The following is a 20,087-nucleotide window of genomic DNA, read 5'->3' as shown; positions in this document are numbered from 1 at the left end:
ACTCCAAGTTACAAACTGTGAGACTTTATGTTTCCTACCAGAGTTTCTTAACTGGACACTTTCTGTCAGTGACAAAAACATCCAGCTAGAACAGAGGTGTGGAACCTTTTTTTTTACTTAAGGGGACATTTGTATATTTAAAACACTACTTGTGGGTTATGCAGTATAGGCAGATGGACTGCAGGCAGCTCACGAGAAGCATATGTGTTTGTCCCAACATGCATGAGGGACAGACCATGTGGTTTCCTAGGCCTTAAATCACCAATGGGTCAGAGGTTCCCCATCGCTGAGCTCAGGCAGGAGGGGCTGTGCCTTTGAAAACCCTCAGTCCTGTGGCAAATCCACTATCAAACATCAGATAAATCCTACTGGAGTGGGGACTATTTCATTTTCCACTCACTATAATACTTGTGAAGACCTTTTTAGTCAGAATGCACTCAAAATGCCAGAGTTTTCTCCATCTCTCCATCTCCATACAGTCAAAAGTGCAGCCTGTTTTGAAAGATTGCTCTCCTACAGGAACTCTTTTGTCTCCTGCTAATGTTGAACCACTACAGTGAGCTAAAACAGTAAGAGCAGAAGGAACCCCATAAGCTTTGGTAATTTCTCCTAACAGTTTGCTGTTTATGCTCCCATTTTGAAAACTTATTAGCCTGGGATGGTCAGAGCCAATTATGCTATTTTTCATTATTATGGGCTGGAGCAATAGCACAGTGGTAGGGTGTTTGCCTTGTGCGTGGCCAGTCCAGCTGAACTGGGTTCAATTCCTCCGCCCCTCTCAGAGAGCCCAGCAAGCTACCAAGAGCATCGCGCCCACATGGCAAAGCCTGGCAAGCTACCTGTGACGTATTCCATATGCCAAACACAGTAACAACAAGTCTTACAATGGAGATATTACTGGGCCCACTCGTGCAAATCGATGAACAACGGGAGGACAGTGACAGTGATAGTGTTAATTATTATTATTATCATTTCATTATTGTAACCTAGAATTGTTGCTGCTTATTGGATATAACACAGTGTTTGCTGTTGCACTAGGGTCTTTACAAACATAATGTTACATAGGGCTTACGCTGATGACAAGACTGTAAGACTGTACTCAAGGAGGTAGAGACAGCCTCAAAGAGGTAGAGACAGACTCAAAGAGGTAGAGACAGAAATGATTAGTAAAAGAGTCAACCCTGGATGCCAGGCTTAAGGCTTATCAAGACTAACTACTACTAACCAGTTTTTTCACAAGAAGCATCAGTGTGTTTAGTGCTGTGCTTGTAACATTAAATTTCTTATTAATAAACTCCTAGCTTCATCATTTGTTTTGTTTTGGGGACACACCCAGTAGTGTCCAGGGCTTAGCTTCTGGCTCTGTACCCAGGGAGCACTCCTAGTAGCCTTGGGGGACTGCCTGAGCATCCTACATACTGGATATCCTGAATCAAACCCAGGTCGGCCCCACACAAGGCAAACAACCCTACCTGCTCTACTATCACTCTGGTCCACAACTTGATTCTTTAAATCTCTCTCCCCCACACACACCTTTTTCTAAAAGGAATCACTGTGAGATATACAGTTACAAACTTGTTCATGATTGGGTTTCAGTCACACAGTGTTTATTGTATGACTCTCCCCAGTGTTTACTTAGACATAGTGATTTACAGTGGCTTCAGGCAGACACTGTCAACCGCACACCTTCAGACTGTCAGAGTTCATCTACCACTGTCTCAAGGTCCCACTCCCAAGCTCCTCGCTGTAGCTTACCCAATTGGCAAACTCAGTTTGGTTTTAATTCAATTCTCTAGCTTAGGTCACATACTTACAATAGTGCTAATGCTTGTGCCTTTGCAATGCACAGTTACAGCAGCTGACCCCAGAACACTCAAATTCCTCCCCTGCTGTCCTTACATATATTTTGTCCGGTCCACATTTTTTATTTATTTTTGGTAATAGCAAAATCCATGCAGTTTGGGGTACTTTGGAAAATATGAAAATGTACCGAGAAGGACATAGTGTGATTATAATTTCATTATCCAGATCCTCTGTTGTGAAGTCTAGATATATATATAAATTTTGGAATTTGCTAATACTGTTCTTCTCCTCCCTTTTTGTTCTTCTCTTTGGTACCAGGAATGTAATCCAGGGCCTCACACATGTGCAAAACATATTCTACCTCTCAGCCACATTTCTGGCTTTGATGCCATTCAACCTCCTCGCCCCTCTAAATCAAAATGACTGATTGACAATTTTCTGGTGATCATTTTGCAGAGCTTTGCTCGATTTGCTCGAGCGGGCCCAGTAACGTCTCCATTGGAGACTTTGTTGTTACTGTGTCTGGCATATCGAATACTCTCGGTAGCTTGCCGGGCTCTCCGAGAGGGGCAGAGGAATCGAACTCGGGTCGGCCATGTTGGCCGCTTGTAAGGCGAACGCCCTACCCGCTGGTTTTTTTTTTTTCATTTTGTTTCATTTAATAACATGGATCCCATTCCTTGTGTGGATGCTTCTGGATAAGAGATGCTGATACTGTTTCCCAGTCCCTCCCATCCCCCTAATGGACTCTCTCCTGCAGCTCTGCCTTCAAGCTGGAGGAGGATGACGCGCCCATCAAGCGCTGCCCCCAGTGCCGTGTCTACATCGAGAGAGACGAGGGCTGCGCGCAGATGATGTGCAGGAGCTGCAAGCACGCCTTCTGCTGGTACTGCCTTGAATCCCTAGATGTGAGTAGAACATTGAACTTGACCTTGGTCAGGTCTTTGCCTTTGGGGTTCAGACCTGGTGTGGGATACGCTGACCTGGCATTTCCTAACAAACTTAGAGAACAAGCCTGTGAGACAGAAGCACACTATTTGATCTGCCTCTGAATGTTGAAGAATGAGAATTTGTAAAGTGAAGTGTTTGCTTAGAGGACAGCAATGGATACAGGAGTCCCTTGGAGTGCAAGTTCAGCTCAGGCTTCGGAATCAGTTATGGTATCCTAAATAAGTGGCATCAAAGTGGTGATGCACAGCTCTTTTAGTAGATCAGAAGACCATAGATTGGGAGCTGCCATGGCAGATGTGGGCTTGCATTTTTCACCTTTCGGGAGGCTGGTATCTGAGTTCAAGGGGACAATGCACTTGGGTTTGCCTTTTCTCTGGGTTCTCTTGTGGTGGAGTAAAGGAAAGTCTGATGTCGCTTCCTCTTTCATAAGGACACTAATGGGAGTGTCCAAGAGTTCACCTCGAAAAGTGGGGACCTTCAAATACCAATGCTAAAGGAGTCAAGAACTCAATGTGTATAAGTCGTTGGGAGGGGTTGGGGAAGGACAGGAAGGAATGACATAAAAGCCTTCTGTCCATAGCAGTGACTGTTATGAAGATCATCGAGGAACAGAGGCAGAATGTTAGGCCAGGGACAGTTACTGCAGTTACACATTAGGCCAGGGGACTGTTACTGTAGTTATGCCCATGTCATTCTCAGCTAGGCAAAACCGAAACTCTTGCCTTTTTCTGGCCAAATGAAATTTCCCAGCCTCCAATGGCCTCCTTTTTCCCCAGTGGCTGGTGTTGAGTGTTTCTCAAGCACTCAACTCCCAAGTATCACCAGGCTCAGTCCTTCCCAGAGCACCACTGCCAACCTCCCATCAGGGCACCCCTGACATTTTTTTTTCTGGAGCATTAAGGCCTGATGCAAGTAATGCTGCTTTTCAACTTCCGGTTCTCAGTTCTCACCTATGTTTAGGGGAAGGAGCATCTTGTAAAATGAATGAGATTATGGTCTTAAGAGAGTTCGTTAGGAAGGTGATTAAGAATAGAACTGGTATTGTATCAAATCATTTACTTGGCATGCACTTGACATCTGTCTCTGGTACAACAAAGGTGGCACCTCCTTTGCCAAACTTGGCCTAGAACCTCTTGTCTTACCCCATCATGGCCTAAATAAAAATAAAGAGGCATTGGGGCAAATCTCTGCTGACCTTGCCAGGACCTCCTCTCTGTAGACTGCCCCATCCCTTGACTGTCTGAAATCCAAGCCCCATGTCTGGGTATCTCTAAAGAGGCATCATTTCAGAGCCCTGCAGGTCAACACAGATTGGCTAGAAGAGTAAACTCAGGCTAGAGGGGTGGGGATGGGGTGGGCGGGAGAAATTGCTCCCAGCTTCAGCGAAGTGGAGGACTGGGAAGGACAGGCTTTCAGTGTCATTTGAGATGAGTGTCTCTTTGAGATGGAATATTAAGTAAGCTGCAGGTTTGTGATTTAAAGGCCTCTTTCAACAAGCTGGATAGATGGCTTCTTTGGGGCTTATTACTTTGAAAAGCCCCTTGTTCCTTTATTAACCTTAGAAACTAAAGTTACAGGGAGACTTTGTATCACTGAACAAATATCTGGGAAATACCACCATTTTTTCTCTTCTGTAAGCATCTTTATCTTCTCCTCAACAAGCTCAGTAAATTATTTTGGCAAGGTTAATCTCTTTTTTAACCTAAGTCCAACTTAGTTTATTCCCTGACCTTGGGTCATTTTAAGATGATCTTTAGAGTGATGGTTTCTGAAGCTTTACAGTGTCCTTTAGGACCTTCAGAGTCTATCGTATATATGTATAAATTAGTACTTCCCTCACAATATTCCAACTGCTTTTGGAAAGCAGTGACTAATCTCTAATATTCAAGGGATTTTTTCCCTTGTAATAACTTTTCTCAAAGGGAAAGGGGATGCAGTTCCAGGTTCACCTCATGGATTTCAGAGTACACAGCCAGGAGTAAGCCCTGAGCGTGGCCTGGGGTGGCCCAAAGAGTTGGGGAAAAAATTAGATTTTCAAGAAGGGTTGATTTCTGGTGTCATGCTTGCTGTGCCTCCATTTGAGCTTGCTGAAGCTCCGGAAAATGGAAGGGAGTCCCACCGCCTGCTTCCTGGAACCCAAAGCAGTTTGCTTGCCGTTCTGGTCTCTGCAGAATTCCATCTGGCTCCTTGAATTCTATAACTGGGTCCCCTGCCTGATGGCCTCACTGAACACAGACCCACACTCTGCACTTTCTCCCTGAAAGATTTCTCTGTCCCTATTTCATTGCTAAGTGAAAGGCTTCTAGAAAATGACCTCCAAGCTCTAGATGGTAGTTTCTAAAGCAAAGGGTGAGTTCATCAAAGGCAATAGCCGATTTGGATTTTGGACCAGTGTTTAAGATAAGGCTGGAAATGCAGTATTCTGAGAGTTAAGGGGTATTTTATTTGCTTTTTTTCTTCTAGAGGCTTCCCCACCTGAGGCACAATCTCCTGCCCAATCTGGCAAGGGGAGTCATTGTTTATTTAGTGAACATCCTTCCTCTGATAGCCCTGTTACCCTCCTCATTAGCCAGCCCTTTGTGTCCACTCTGCTGTGGTCCAGTCTTTCCTCTTCTCTACACTATAAATGAAAAGCATTTATGACATAGAGTTGTGCAGGACCTTCCCGCTCAGTTAAATATTTATGATCTGTTTTACCTAATACATCCCATCTTTTTTTTTTTTTATTGCAAGAGTTGGACTGGCATCCTTCTTTTGCCAAGAATAAACTCAGAAGTTGTCAGTCGTCTCCCTCCTGCACACCTCCGGCCTCAGAGGAGGGAGGAACCGACAGGAATTCTCATTTTTCAGACTCTCAAAGCCAAGTCCTCCTTCTAGGTTGGACCTACTGCAAGTTAATTTTACACTTAAGCTCAAACCTTTGCTCAGACCGTCTGGTAAAATTGCCGGGAGGGATTTATTTTTATCTTGGAACATCTTCAATGATTGTTGGTGATTGCTTTCTAATGCTGGCCCCATTTTTTCTGCTTCCACCCAGGGGGTTAATGAAACTTCTCTGAACAACAAGAGGGAAAATGATCTGGTGGGATGCATTGAAGGACCCTCACCACCTTCCCCTCCCACAGGGCAGCTGTGTCTAGGCCTAATCAATGAACCTGCCCTCACCACACAAACCCTGGTATCTTATCAAAATGCTGGAGAGTGCTTTTGTCAGGGAGAAGCAAGATGCTGCTGGAGCAAGGGTTCATTTTAAGCAAGACACAGGCCCGGAGTCTTCCCAGCCACACCACTTGGGGTGTGGACAGTCTTGGGCTGCTCTAGAAGGCTGGCAGAGTCCATGAACTTGTGATCTCCCGGGCCCAGTGCCCTGTGCAATTTTGCCCAGGTTGAACTTCAGAAAGGGAATGCAAAACGACTATGCAAGAGCCGAGAGTGGTGGCAAGTCTGGGAAATTACAACATAGACTTGTGAGCAGGAATCTCGGGGGGGGGGGGGGCACCTCAAATAAGTTTTAGCATAAAAGAAAAGAAGGAGAGGTTTCCCTGAGGGCTAAAGACCCAGGATGAGCTTCTTAGAAGCCAGAGCTCAGCTAGAAGCACACTGAGCGCAACTGGCCTGTGGCTGAACTTCCTCTCATAAAGAAGGGTGGGCTAAGGGTGAGACAGATCCGAAGACCCTTTCTCTAAAGAGGCTGCTTGTTCCTTTGCCTTGAAAGCCTCAGCTCCAGCCTTAACTGGGGTCTGGCTGTATGTTCAGGCACCCGAGGTCCCACCGGTGAAACCAGCAGGTGCCTGTTTGTGGCCCCAGGATGATTTCCGGGGCCCCTCAGTAGGTACTGCACCCTGCTCCCGGCTGAGCCGTGGACTGTCTTCTCACTGGACTCTGGGCTTATTTACTCTTCTGTCAGAAAGAGGTTGTTTACGCACTCCGCTGCACTAGTGAACTTGGTGCCACCCCTCTCTTGGCCTTCACTGACAGGGAAGAGGCGCTGCCAGTTTGGGGAGAAACAACCAATTTTTGTAGAAAAATCTCCATTCCTGGACTGGGCACATAGCTCAAAGAGCTGGAACCCTTGTGTTTACTGTGGGAGCCCTAGATTTGAGCCCTGGCACCAAAGAGCCTTCCCAGCACTGCCAAGGTGCCCCCCTTCACAAAAATGAGCAAAATCCCATTCTTGCAAGCAGAGTAGGTGAGGTCTGGGGGTGCTAAACCCTAAATCAGGGAACTTGAGTCAAGAGACTCACTCTGGTGGCAGGTCCCGGTGCTATGAGGCTGATGGTGTGAGGATCGGGCTGTTCTGAGAAGTTGGTTGGAAGTCAAGGGCGGGGGGCACCTGAGAATACCAGCAGGCACAGAATTGGGATGTTTCCCAGGATCTGACTCCCCAGGCCAGACCAGAAGGTATAGGGAAGGATGCTTCCTTCCCAAGCCTGTTCTGAGTGATGAAAATTGTAGCTGTCTGCTGTGAGAAGGTGCTTTACAGTAAATTTTCTGGCTCTGATAGAGGAGTGACCAGAGATAACACAAACTGTCTCATCCAGGAATCATCCTGCCAGGCAACAGGAAGGAGCAAAGGCACAAGGACTCCAGCAGAGCACCGCCTGGGGCCAGTGGTGGCGTCTAGAGTAGTGAGAGAGCCTCTGACCTACTTGTCCAGAAGCCCTGCATCAGCACAATATTCTCTTCCCTGGGAATCCCGAGATGGCCTCTGAGCCCAGCAACCCTTTTTCAGGCTGGGCCTGAGCATGGAGCAGGGCTCCCTCTAGTGCTCAAGTTGGATCCAGGAGTTCCAGGAGCTGGGCAGGAGCCCGTGGGTCTCTAAGCACCTGCAGCCGCTGGCTGAGGCGAGAGTGGGAGGATCCTGCTGCACCATGTGTCTTGGTCACATTTACTCTCTCATGTCTTCATTCACTCCCACTGTCAAAATAGAAGCTTGGGACCTCCTAGGATCGCGTCTGGAGAATGGCTCGTCTTCTGCCAGCTTCGGAGATGGGAGGGAAAGTAAACCTGGCAGAGGTACCAATTCCATTCCCAGCTTGCCCCGTAGCTGGTGATTGGAAAACTCTGCAACATTGCTCCCCGAGGCCAGCCAGGCTGCCCCACAGGGACTTCTAATCTTACAGATCAAAACGGGAGAGAGAGAGAAAGAGAGAGACAGAGAGAGAGAGAGAGAGAGAGAGAGAGAGAGAGAGAGAGAGAGAGAGAGCGCTTGGTTCAGACAGAAATCAGAAATCATTCTCTACACTGGGAGGAATCTCTCATCAATATTATTCTCTCTTGCTTCCCAGGATGATTTCCTCTTGATCCATTATGACAAAGGTCCCTGCCGGAACAAGCTGGGACATTCCCGAGCATCTGTGATATGGCATCGGACACAGGTAGGCAGCTAACCTGGAGAGTGTGTGTGTGTGTGTGTGTGTGTGTGTGTGTGTGTGTAGGCTCTATGTGTGTGAAAGAGAGAGACAGAAAGAGAGAAAGAATGTGTATATATGTGCACATGTGTGATTGTGTCTCTTTCCAGAAAACTAGGAAATCACAAGTTAGATGAGGTTCTTCTCTTATAGGAAGCCACTGAGCAAAGGCAGTGGCTACTGGCTGTACATTTAGCCCAGGCTGATTTTTAACAGAAGACTTACGATGCTTGTGCTTTGCTTACGATGCTGCTAATACTTTGGGGGAGTTAATCCTTCCATAGCCTGACGGAAGACAGCTTTTATAGAGGCAGGAAAGGACTCCCAGGAGGGAGTGGGGCTAGGGAGTAAGAAGGATACCCAAGTAGCACTATGGTATACGCAGAGTTCAAAAGGCCCTGTGTGGTAATAATCATGCTTTCAACACTGATTTGTTTCTTACTGTGTGCCGGATTCTATTCTCGAAGCTCGAACTAGTTTGGGAATTAGATATGTCTGAGACATTCCATGTAGAGTCAGAGGCAGTACACCAGCAGCATATGCCTTGGTGATTAGTGCATGAAGGGGAACTTGTGTGAGGCCTTCAGGAGTGGGGAGTGACTGAGGAGCTGACCATTGGGGTAGGTAAGATGAGCAATGAGGACCAGCCAGCAGAGGAAGGGCACAGTCCAGGGGGAGTAGGAACAGGCCTGCACAGTTTGCTCACAAGTTTGCAGGGTCAACAAGACTCAACAGAGAGCTCATCTCTGTCCCTCTTGGCCTCAGCTGGGGTGGACATTCTGTGAAGACTTATTCTCTCACTGTACCATGGATCATTGATCCCAGCTGTTGGCCTGGGCCTCAGCAAGAGCCTGGCCAGGTAATGCTCACATGTCCTTCCTCGTGATTTGAGCTTCCCAGCAACATGGTGGCCAAGGGTCTACTCAGTAGCACAGAGTGGGTGCAGAGTAGAAACTGTATTGCACTTCTGACAACCCCGGGGCAGCCATGCCTTCTAGCAGATGCACCATGCAGATTTGATGTACCAGGAACTGAGGTGTGATCCTAGGAATTCTAGCTATTCTGCGTTCTGGTGCTAATCAGTAAGAGATTCAGGAACTTGTCTATATGCTCTGCATACGTTGAGGAAGGAGCCTTGAAATATTTGTCAGTCCCCTTCTCTGCATTGTCAGGTGGCAAGCTCGAGGAACTGCCTGCCAAGTGCCGGGTTCCGAGTGGGACTCTGACATCCTTGCATGGAGGACACTCTGGTCGCAGGTGCCTCTAGGTCTTAGCAGGATTGAACAGGTATAGGTCATTCATCACAAAGGTATCCATGGCTCTCAGTGGGTCAGGGTTTCCTAGAGATGGAAAAGAGCAGTGAGCAGTTACACAGCGTACAGTTGGGTTGGGGGACCAACAGTGAACTATGAGCGAACTACCAGTATGCAATGCAAAGTGAAGAGCATCACATGGCCTAGCAAAGCCTGTGAAGCTGACAGCAAAATGGACACGGTGCAGACAGCCCCCACAAGATACTCTCTCCCCCAGCCTCACTTTCCAACATGAGAGAGAGAATATCCCTCAGTAAAAGGCACTTTCATTGTTGCATAGTAATTTTGCATAGTAATTTGCTTGTCTATATGAAGTCACGAAATGGGTATTAGAAACTCCTCATTTCCCATGTGATTCTCCTTAGTTTAGGTAAAATTGGCATCCTCCTCCACCCCGCCCCCCACAGAAATAGGTTTTTTGTTTGGAAAGTGCTTATGAGTTGATTATTGAGTGATTCTGTGCATGAGGTTTCACTTTTTATTTACTGCGAAGCCTTTTAAGCGGCAAGGCAAATTTTATTATCTTCCATCAAATTTATAAAAATACTGAGTGTTTATGAGAACTCAGGAATCAGTCGTGGTGGAAGCTAGAGTTCAGTGTGTGACCAGGGATGGGGAATGACTGATTCTGTGACCTGTCAGTGGATTGACACAGCCACTTTCTTCTCTCTTGGAGACTGAAGCTCCCACTTGGGTTGCTCCCCCTTTCCCCTGCCTCTGTTTTGCCCATGCTATTCTCCTTCAAGCGTTCACTCTCTCCCACTGGCAGCTCTGCTGACCCAAATTCTCTCCTCTCTACGAAATGGGTGTAACATCTTAGACGAAGTCACTACCAATATTAGTCCCCTCATACATCTCCAGGGTTTGAATAGTACTTTTTGGCTGTGGAGGGAGCACTCATCCTTGGTTGTTCTGCTAATTTCTATACTTATGGGTGAATAGGGGGAAAGGAGCCTGCTTTGTGGAACATCCTTCTGGAATCTTGTGAGAGTTGCTCAGGTTCCAGTTTTACTTTTTGTGAAGCATAATGCAAACTCGTCACCAGCAAGAGTGTGTGGCCATCAGAGAAAGGAAAGGCAGTCAGCTGGAACTGTGGAACCATTCCTTTGTTCCATAGGGGAAACATGCATGTACTACTAAAAAAAAGAAGAAAAAAAGCAGAAAATGAACTTCAAACCTGGAATAATTGTGTTATGAAAACCAAGGGAGGTATATAAGTGTGACAAAGTGTGACAAGAGACTGTTGAAGGGATGCTTACTCTATGTAGGGCCCCCTGACTTCATATGGTCTCAATTTTGTCTGGTGCTTAGAAATGGTAGTTAGATAGAGGTTATTTTGGGGGTGTGCCTGGTTTTCTGGCTTCTCGAATTTTCCCTGCCACCTGTACCATTTTCCAAATTGCTGCCTGCTGGCCATCAGTTCCCAATGTAGCAATTTGCACGAAATCCATGGAGAGCAACCAAGCACTGTACTATACTCTGCCCTGGGAAGCTTGGAGTGAAACATTAAAAGCGCTCGTTCAGAAGACAAGACTTGAGACCATTTTTCACAAGTATGGCTATGAAATATCATCACAAAGGTACTGAAACTGGAGGTTGCAGAGAAGACTTTTGAGAAGGGCACAGCATGAGCAGAGTTCCAGAATTTTACTCTCAGGATGCAGGCTGGGGGATATTAGAGGTCTCTTGCAGTGGATGGGAAAGGGTTGGAGTCGGGGTTGAGCTGGAGAGGAAGTGGAGTACCAAGCTATGAACAGAAGGCATCGTGTAGCACTAGGCAGCTGCAAGTAGGTTTTAGAAAAATAGAATTAAATGCAGAGGCAGACATAGCCTGGACTTCCCACCCTGACATTTGCATTTCCCCAGAATCACAGAATCAGTCCTCACCCTTCATGTAGTCTCATTGTCCTCTACAAGGCAAAAACCACCAACCTGGCGGTGTCCCTGAAGGACCTACTCAGGCATCATCTTTTCCTTCTCAATTCCTTCCCTGTTTCCTGCTCCACTTTTTGTTTTCTTTAAAGAAGTTTAATTTGGGAAGGGGGGGGCACACTCACAGTCCTCAGGGCTCACTCCTGGCTCTATAATCAGGAATTACTCCTGGCAGTTCACAGGAGACCCTGTGGGATGCCTGGGATCAAACCCAGGTCGGCCACATGGAAAGCAAACACCCTACCCACTGTACTATCACTCAGGCCCCCCTAGTATCCTTCCAAATTAACTTTTCTAACCAGAGAGTGTTCCAGGAAGGGATAGTTTCTCTCTCAATTATATAAGTGTTTTGCATAGTTGTCTTATATCCCACAAGAGAATGAGGTGAAGGGGTTGGGGGACTTTTGCTGAGGTGAGTGACAAATACCTCAGGACAGGACACTACCCGAGGCCTCCAGGAATGACCTCCTGCCCTTCAGTTATGCTTTGGAGTCAGTGAATGCAGCTCTGCTCTGAGCGTTCCTACAGAGGCACATCAAGTTGGTGGCCACTTTTCTTGGGTATGGGCTGAAGGGAAAAAGAAAGTGAAGTTCCTGAGCAGTTATTTGTCTGTGAAACTGTGTGTTGTTCCTTCTGTTATGAATGAGAGTCTCACTGGATAAAGTATTTTTGGTGAGGCATTTATTTCATTGAGTTTGTTTTTTCACTATATCCCACCACTGTTTTCAGGCTGTGAGGGTTTCATCAAACAAATAAGCTGTGGATCTTAAGAATGCTCTTTTATAGGAAATTTCTTTCTTTGATCTTGCTGCTTCCAGAATTTTGTCTCTATCAAAGGTTTTGGTCATTTTGATCAGGATGTGTTTTGGGGTATTTTTATTCAAATTTCTTCTAGCTGGTACCCTTCGGGCCTCCTGAATGTGGTCGCATGTTTTCCTCAGCTCTGGAAATGTCGTAGCAGTGATGTCTTTGACAGTTTCTTCATCAGGGTTTTCTTCCTGTCCCTCTGGGACTCCAATAATTCTTATGTTACTCCTCTTGGCTTCGTCACGATCTTCTCTTGCTTCATCACGATCTTCTCTTGCCACAATCAGTTCCTGGATTGTGAATCTCTTTTCCATTTTCTGTTCTTTTCTGGAGAGTCTCTGGACTTTTCATCTGTAATCTTGTTTGCATTTTCCTCATGTCTACCTTCAAATCCTCTTGTCTTTTACTGGCATTGCTTTCCATTATTTCTTTTAGCCCCCCCTAAACATCCTCAGTAGTTCCCTTCTAAATTCCTTGTCAGAGAGGTTATCTAGCACTTAATTACTGTTGGTGTCTTCTGGGCTAGCCTCTTCAATAAGTAAGCTTGGTGGGCTTCTGCGTTGCTTTACCATTTTGACCTGTGTGGTTTAGACCTTCACGCTCACTGTTACTATTCTGCTTAAGATGCAGAATGAATTGAGATGGGCTTAATGAATTATTGGCTAATGTGCTTCTGATAGTTAAGCTAATCTAGTGAAAGTTCCATCTAAGAGGGTAACTTATGGTTCCTATGGGATATATAGAGGGAGAATAACTCCAGGAAGGGGCCCTGCTGCCAGGCGGGTACCTGGGTGCCTGGAACAGTTCAGCTTTGGGTTCACACGGTGTGCCTCAATTCCCATCCCCTGAAGACCAAGGATGAAAACAAGCTGTTCTTAGGGGATCTAGTTAGGCGTACAGCCCTGGGAAGGACCCTGCCACCGGCCAGGTACCTGGATGAATCAAAGTATTCTTTTTATTAAATTTTGGTCCATTATCCACAAAGCCTCTAGGACCATTTCAGACACAGGACCCTCCCATGACATGTGGACTTTCTCTACATCATGCTCCTGATTTCTTAACACGATGAAAGAGCATCAAATTTCAGAACAAGAGCCTGGCCTTCTTGATTTGACAGAAAAACTCAGGTTTGATTTCTTGGCTCAAGGAACTGTTTGTGGTGCCAGGGTTGTATCCCAGATTGACCTCATGCAATGCAAGTGCCTTACCAGCTATACTATCACTTCAGCCCTTGTTATTTTCACTCCTAATATTTCAGCTGCATCTCCACTGCCTAACTTCTGCTGGCTATGATGTATCCTTCAGAATGTCATTCTGAATTTCCCATGATATTTTGTTTTTCTGTCTTAAATCTACATTTGTACAGATGTTTTTATTTATCTGATTAATTATATGTTTACCTCCTCCCACCCCCCAAGAGATAAGATTTATTTTTCTTTTTCTTATGTGCTACAATTGAAAAAAAACACAAATATTCATTCAGCAGTAAAAGGAGGTACTATGTAGAAAGGGTGAGTCAACTAGTGAATATTCATTGTAAACTAGAAACTGCTTAATAGTCACTGTTAAGTGGAATTCTGCCAGCAGTAGCACTGTTATCTCAAACACAGTGCTACCGCTGGCAGAGTTCCAGTTAACAAATACCTTTTCTCTTTCTCTCTCTCTCTCTCTCTCTCTCTCTCTCTCTCTCTCTCTCTCTCACACACACACACACACACAAGCACACACACACAAAAACACACACAGAGAGTCATGTGATGGTTAGTGATTAACACCCAACACCCAGCCCTGGGTCTGGGAGGAGGGAAGTCCTCAGTAGTAGACTTGACCACTGTATGGACACTCTCATTCAGATATTTCAAGCTGCCAATGCAGTGCCATTGAATGGAGAAATAGTAATAGTAATGGTAGCTGCTCACAGCGCCCATTGTCCTCACCTCCCTCATCACCCCAGCTTCTGTCTCATGAATCATGTGCTTGTCCAGTGCCTAAGTCCCATGACAGCTTATTTTTCCCGTTAGTGCGGCTGTTATGGGTCATCCTATAAATATAGATTTGCTGTTGATTATGGGACCAGTGTTAGGCTGTGCATGGGGTTTCCAGAGGTCCCCAAATTGTGCTGTGCTCTGAATTCATGTACAGTTTGGGAAAAAAATCAGTCTGAGTTTCTGAACAGCCTGATTTTCTAAGAGGGATTAGCTGTTGCTTTAATAAAGCTAAGGATTTACCAGTCAGAAGGATGCTGTGCTGCATCATAATTCCCTTGAGAGTCTGAAATTCTTTCCAGTTTTCTCTCTGTCTCTCTGTCTTTCTGTCTCTCTGTATCTCTCTGTCTCTCTGTCTCTGTCTCTCTTTGTCTCTGTCTCTTTGTCTGTCTGTCTCTCTTTGTCTCTGTCTCTTTGTCTCTCTGTCTCTCTTCTCTCTCTCTCTCTCTCTCTCTCTCTCTCTCTCTCTCTCTCTCTCTCTCGTCCATAATGTAGCTCCTGCCCCATGTTCCCAACATGCTTACTTAGTGATTATTTTGGGTTGTGAGATATGCTCTTCCTGTCTTATTTTCACTGCTGGCTGCCTGCATTCTGGCATCATCAATGTCCTCTCATAACCAAGGGCAATGGATTGGACAATCTTGTCTGTTTATGACAGGAGATGAGGCTGTGTTGGGAAATTCGAGTTGATGTCTTACTATACAACTCAGCCAGTCTGAGCATTGTGTCAAGCACTCAGTATGTTTTCGACTACACAGAATCCCCAACGTCGTCAGCATAGACAGGGCTTTCCAAGTCGTTGAGATTATGTTAGAGCGCAGCCGAGATAAGTAACACGTTTCTGTGTGTTTTATATATTCTGAAATACAGCGTGCCTGTGATTTTAACAAAGCAGGATCTGAATTCACACTGCAAAATTCTACCACTGACATTATGTTCAGACAAGTGGACTGAGCCAGCTGGGTAGCAAACATGGATCCTTAGTATTAGCACAACCTAATTAAAAATGCAACATGATATATGCCTGTGTGTGTGTGTGTGTGTGTGTGTGTTCCTGAAAACTAGAAACCTAACTCAAAATATTCTGGTACATCTGGGATGCTGTAAAATGGAAAGGAAAGCTACCATTTATTTCTTTCTGTGATGAAAAAGCTCTTCCCTACTGTGTTTCTTGCCTGGATGTCTCCTTTGCTACTCACCCAAATATTTCACTCTGGTCCCCAAACATGTAGAGAAGTGGGGCTCCCCCACAACTAGTGATTATTTGTGATGCTTATGAGCTGGGTAAAGGTAAAGGCCCTCCCGTTGATCGTCGATTTGCTCGAGCGGGCCCAGTAACGTCTCCATTGGAGACTTTGTTGTTACTGTGTCTGGCATATCGAATACTCTCGGTAGCTTTCTCGGAGCCCCGGCAAGCTACCGAGAGTATTCGATATGCCAGACACAGTAACAACAAAGTCTCCAATGGAGACGTTACTGGGCCCGCTCGAGCAAATCGATGATCAACGGGAGGGCCTTTACTTTTACTTACTTACTTATGAGCTGGGTGATACTTAAGTCTGATTTTTCCTGGCAGGAACATCAGAGACTTCATGGGCTAAGGCTCAAGAGCCAATAGTCTCCTCATCTACTAGGGACCCCAATATAAGTCCAGGTTGTTACCTGGACTTCTGACTCACCGGTTATAGAAATAAGAGGTTCCCATAATGCCCTCCTTGGAAGTATGATCTGTGGCTGGAGCAGCCCACAAAACTCAGCAATGCAGTTTATTTAATGGTTTAATGTTTGTCACCAGAAAAAAAGGGGGCTGGAAAGCTGGTAAAGGAATTAAGGTAACTTCCCTGGCATGGAAATGATCCCAGTTCAATCCTCAACACCCCATACAGTCCTTTTGACCACTGCCAGGAGTGATCTCTCAGCAAAGAACCTGGAATAAATCCTCATCACATCTAGATGTGGCTCTAACACTAAAAATATTTTTTAAATAAATATAGGGGTGATCAAGGATATGGATGGCATCCAGATGGAAGATATGGATATGGCAAGATTTGAAGAAAGAGTGTGATGCCTCCATGGCCTGTCCAGGCTGGCCACTCTCCCCAAAACTGTGTGTTCATCAAGTCAGATGCTCTCTGCACTCTGAACTTTATTGCTCTGTAGTGGTGCAGGGCATTGAACAAGGCAGGTTCTCTACTGCTGAACCACATCCCTAGCCCTGAACTTTTGGGATCTGTAGAGAGGCTTCATCAAATAGGCATGGCTAATCACAAAGTGGATTCCTAGCCCTTCCCCATACTCATCATGGAGAGAGAGGTAGAAAGTCTAAACTTGTAATTGTGGTATTGTTATATGGTGAGCAGGTTCAGGAACAGCCCACATGGATTTCTCATATTAGAATCAGAGAGACTCTTATCAGCAGGGAGATGACAAGGATTTCAGAAGCCCTGTGTCAGGAGATGGGACCAGAGACCAATCCAGGAACTGCCATCAGGTTATCTTACCAAAGCAGCAACTTAATAGATGCCAGATTTCAGAGCTGATAGAGTGCTAGAGATTTTTTTTTTCTCGTGGTTTTGATATCCAAGAAAATCGAAGTCTAGAGCACAGTGTCTCTCAAACGTGGTTTCTTGTTTAAGTTCCCTGCGCAGCTTTGAAGGTTCTTAATGCCTTTTGAATATTCCTAATGACACAATTCACAGCAGACCATGTCCATACAATGACATGCCTCTGAGCATGGGGTTCAGATGTCAGTATTTTTAAGTCTGTTCAGATGACCCAAATGTGCAGTCAACTTCGAGAACCACCGGCCTCAAGGGAAGGGAAGACACCTGAGCTATAAAATTAGATCCATGTGCCTAGAGCGTTCATGTGTTTATGACTCTGAACACTAGGTGGGAGTCTAGCTCCATCATCAATGTTGACGCTGCTTTGGAGTTAAGCAGTTGCTAGAGGAACTTGAGCAGCAAACTCTGCTCATTTTACTATCCTGATTTAGAGGACAGCATGCCTGAATATGAGGCTTATGCTTTGCAGTATTTGCAGCATTTGCTCCATCGTTGGAGTAAACACAGTTTAAAATAAAATTAAAATGTGTAACAGTGAATGTTTTGGGTTTAACCTCCAGGAATGACACATAGCAGGACACTCTTCAATGTCCCATGTCTTTCCAGTTCTCCTACTTACAATGCGATGTATTCTAGCCTTTCCTCACACCAGCCACTTTACTACATAATATCAGTCATCTTCCTTTGAAAGCCCTTTCCCCCCTTGCAGATATAGTTTTTTCCCCCCTTGAGTTCCTATTTTACATGGAACCTGATGCCAGTTCCTGTAAAATATATTGTTTTGGTTCTGTTTGGGGGCCACATCTAGAGGTGTTCACTGCTCACCCCTCTCTCAGTTCTCAGAGATCACTCCAGGTGATCTCAAGAGACTATCTGGGTGGTAAGGGATCTGTGGGATGCAAGGCAAGTGCCCTGCCCTCTGTACTTTTGTAAAAAAAAAAATTCTTGTTATCTAAACCAAACTGGGTGCTCTTTGAAGGCAATGGTCTGTGTTTCTGTATTTGCAGCACCAACTAAGTTATCTGATACAGGAGATACTTGCTAGTGGATTAGATGTATACATGGGTGAATGTTTTGGGTTCCTGGAGGGAAGGGAAGGAAAGGAAGAGAAAAAGGAAGGAAAGAGTAGTGGAGTGAGGGGAAGGGAATAAATAGGGCAAGGGATGGATGTTTGGGTGATGAGAGGTGAAGTGATGATGGAAAGATAAATGGATGGATGGCGAGTAACAGAATGCATGATAGAGAGTTGGATTGATGGATTGATGGTGTACTTCACTAATGGAACTTATACGCAGTTCTCTTACCCTTTGCTCCTATGTTTCCTTTTCACAGGTCGTGGGCATTTTTGCTGGATTTGGGCTCCTGCTCTTGGTGGCCTCACCGTTCCTGCTCCTGGCCACTCCCTTTGTCCTTTGCTGCAAGTGCAAGTGCAGTAAAGGCGATGATGACCCATTACCCACCTAGGGTGAGGCATGATGCTGGAAGAAGACCCCTGCCTCTGGGAAGCGTGGCTCTCCCCCACCCACCCCACTGTCCCCTTCTCACTAAACATCTTTCTTGCCTTATGTGCCCCATTGAGCTTCACAGTGTCACGCCGGATGCCGTGATTTCAGGGACTGACGTCAGAACATTTGCCGAGGCCCCCGGTGCAGTCCCCCAGGCATGGGGAAGGCAAGCTGGCGTGGGTAGGGCACTTTCCTAGACTCGGTCTCTGTACCCTTGACAAGGGAGGTGCTGTAAGAAGCACAGTGAACAGTTTTCTCCCAGTGACGATAGACTAGGAGTGTCTGGGGGTTGCATAAGGGACCTTCTCCCGCGAAATGTCCTCCTTGCTCTCTGTGGCTTCAAGATGGTACCATGCTGCTGAGAGAAGTCTTTTAAGAATTTCAACTCACTTCAGACTGAATCCGATTATTCCCACTTGAGAAAAGCACTCTGTTTATGACAACCGTTTTTTATTACTAATGGCATTTAGTAAAAAATCCTTTTTAGATGGCATTTTTCTTTTCTTTTTTCCAACCGAGTAGTGTAAGTCAACAAGGTGCATCTAAACCATCCTATGCCTTTCTTGAAATGTGCATTTTAAGGAGTTATTGCTAAACAACTTTTCTGGCTCAGCCACTTTTCAGGAGATTTAGAAAGCCTTATGCTCTCTTTGTGTTGGGTTTTATTTTGTTCTTGAAACTTGTTGTAATGACGTTTTGACCGCTGAAAGCTGTGTGCTGTTGAACAATGTGGTTGCTCTATGGTTGCGTTTCTTTGACTATCCTGATGTGTTTAAAGGAGCCTCTTCATCACTAGACATGCCTTTCTTTCATTTTTCTCTTCATTGTTGATTCAGACAAGCTTGCAGGGTTTGCCCCTTCTCACCTAGGTTTCAGCACATATTACTTTAATATGTTCAGAAGCCAGATATTTTACCAGGAAATCATCCTAATGGGAATCACTATGGTTTGAATGCGTGCCTCAGTCTCCCTAACTAGACAGTAGGAAAGAGGATCGTTGCTGATCCCTAGAGGCAGGACCTACAGGAAAACTGGAAGAAGGCCTGCGTGGATGTTCATTTCATTTTCATTTCATTTCATCATCCTGTTAATCGTCGATTGCCTCGAGCAGGCCCCAGTAACGTCTCTTTCATCCTAGCCCTGAGATTATATTCAGGGCTCTTTAGGAGAATGAGACCCATCATTGTTACTGGTATTTGGCATATTTAGTAGGCCACGGGGAGTTTGCCAGACTCTGCCCTGTGGGCAGGCTACACTCGACAGCCTGCAAGTTTGTCCAAAGTAGGAATGAGATAATAAGATGTCGCGCGGCCGCGAATGCGGCCGTGCGGTTCCGGGATCTGGATTTTATAGTCTCTGAGTCTTGGCCGCTGATGGGATTACACGGCGCCAGGGGGCCAGGTGGTGGGTGTGACCCACGCCTACTGGAATTTGGAGGATCTGGGTGGAAGATGCTCGACTCCAATTCGAGTAGGCTTGGAGGTCTCGGCCCCGGAACCCGCGTGGCTTTGTCCCTCTGCCAGTACCTTCAGGTGTGCGGAGAGTGGTCTCAGCATGGTGGTGGCTGGTCCTGGAGGTCTCCGGCTGCCGTAGCCCTGGCCGGGGCGGGGAGGAAAGCTCAACCCGCTCCCCTCCAAGGGACTCCGGGAAGGAACACCGAGGCGCGGGGGCAGAGACTGCACTGCTCTCGTCCGGGATCTGGATATTATAGTCTCTGAGTCTTGGCCGCTGATGGGATTACACGGCGCCAGGGGGCCAGGTGGTGGGTGTGACCCACGCCTACTGGAATTTGGAGGATCTGGGTGGAAGATGCTCG

General features: G+C 46.0%; 1 protein-coding gene and 1 non-coding gene across 2 annotated transcripts in view; both read left to right on the top strand.

Moving 5' to 3' along the window:
• The window catches only part of RNF144A (ring finger protein 144A), a 136,409-nt gene extending 117,246 nt beyond the window's left edge, over positions 1 to 19,163 (top strand). Inside the window, exons 7-9 of the mRNA XM_056124140.1 lie at positions 2,564 to 2,711; positions 8,043 to 8,132; positions 18,099 to 19,163. Coding sequence (XP_055980115.1) covers positions 2,564 to 2,711; positions 8,043 to 8,132; positions 18,099 to 18,230 — 370 coding nt within the window. The 3' untranslated portion in view covers positions 18,231 to 19,163. The remainder of the gene's footprint in view (positions 1 to 2,563; positions 2,712 to 8,042; positions 8,133 to 18,098) is intronic.
• Positions 7,692 to 7,829, top strand: LOC130038333 (small nucleolar RNA SNORA7). Its single transcript, XR_008794665.1, has one exon. It is a non-coding gene; the product is annotated as a small nucleolar RNA SNORA7 (small nucleolar RNA).
• Positions 19,164 to 20,087: the final 924 nt, after the last annotated feature.

Source organism: Sorex fumeus, unplaced genomic scaffold (genome assembly GCF_029834395.1).
Source record: "Sorex fumeus unplaced genomic scaffold, SorFum_2.1 ptg000006l, whole genome shotgun sequence".
NCBI classification, from domain to species: domain Eukaryota; kingdom Metazoa; phylum Chordata; class Mammalia; order Eulipotyphla; family Soricidae; genus Sorex; species Sorex fumeus.
Note: the sequence above shows the minus strand (reverse complement) of the source record. Positions and strands in the feature narration are given on the sequence as shown.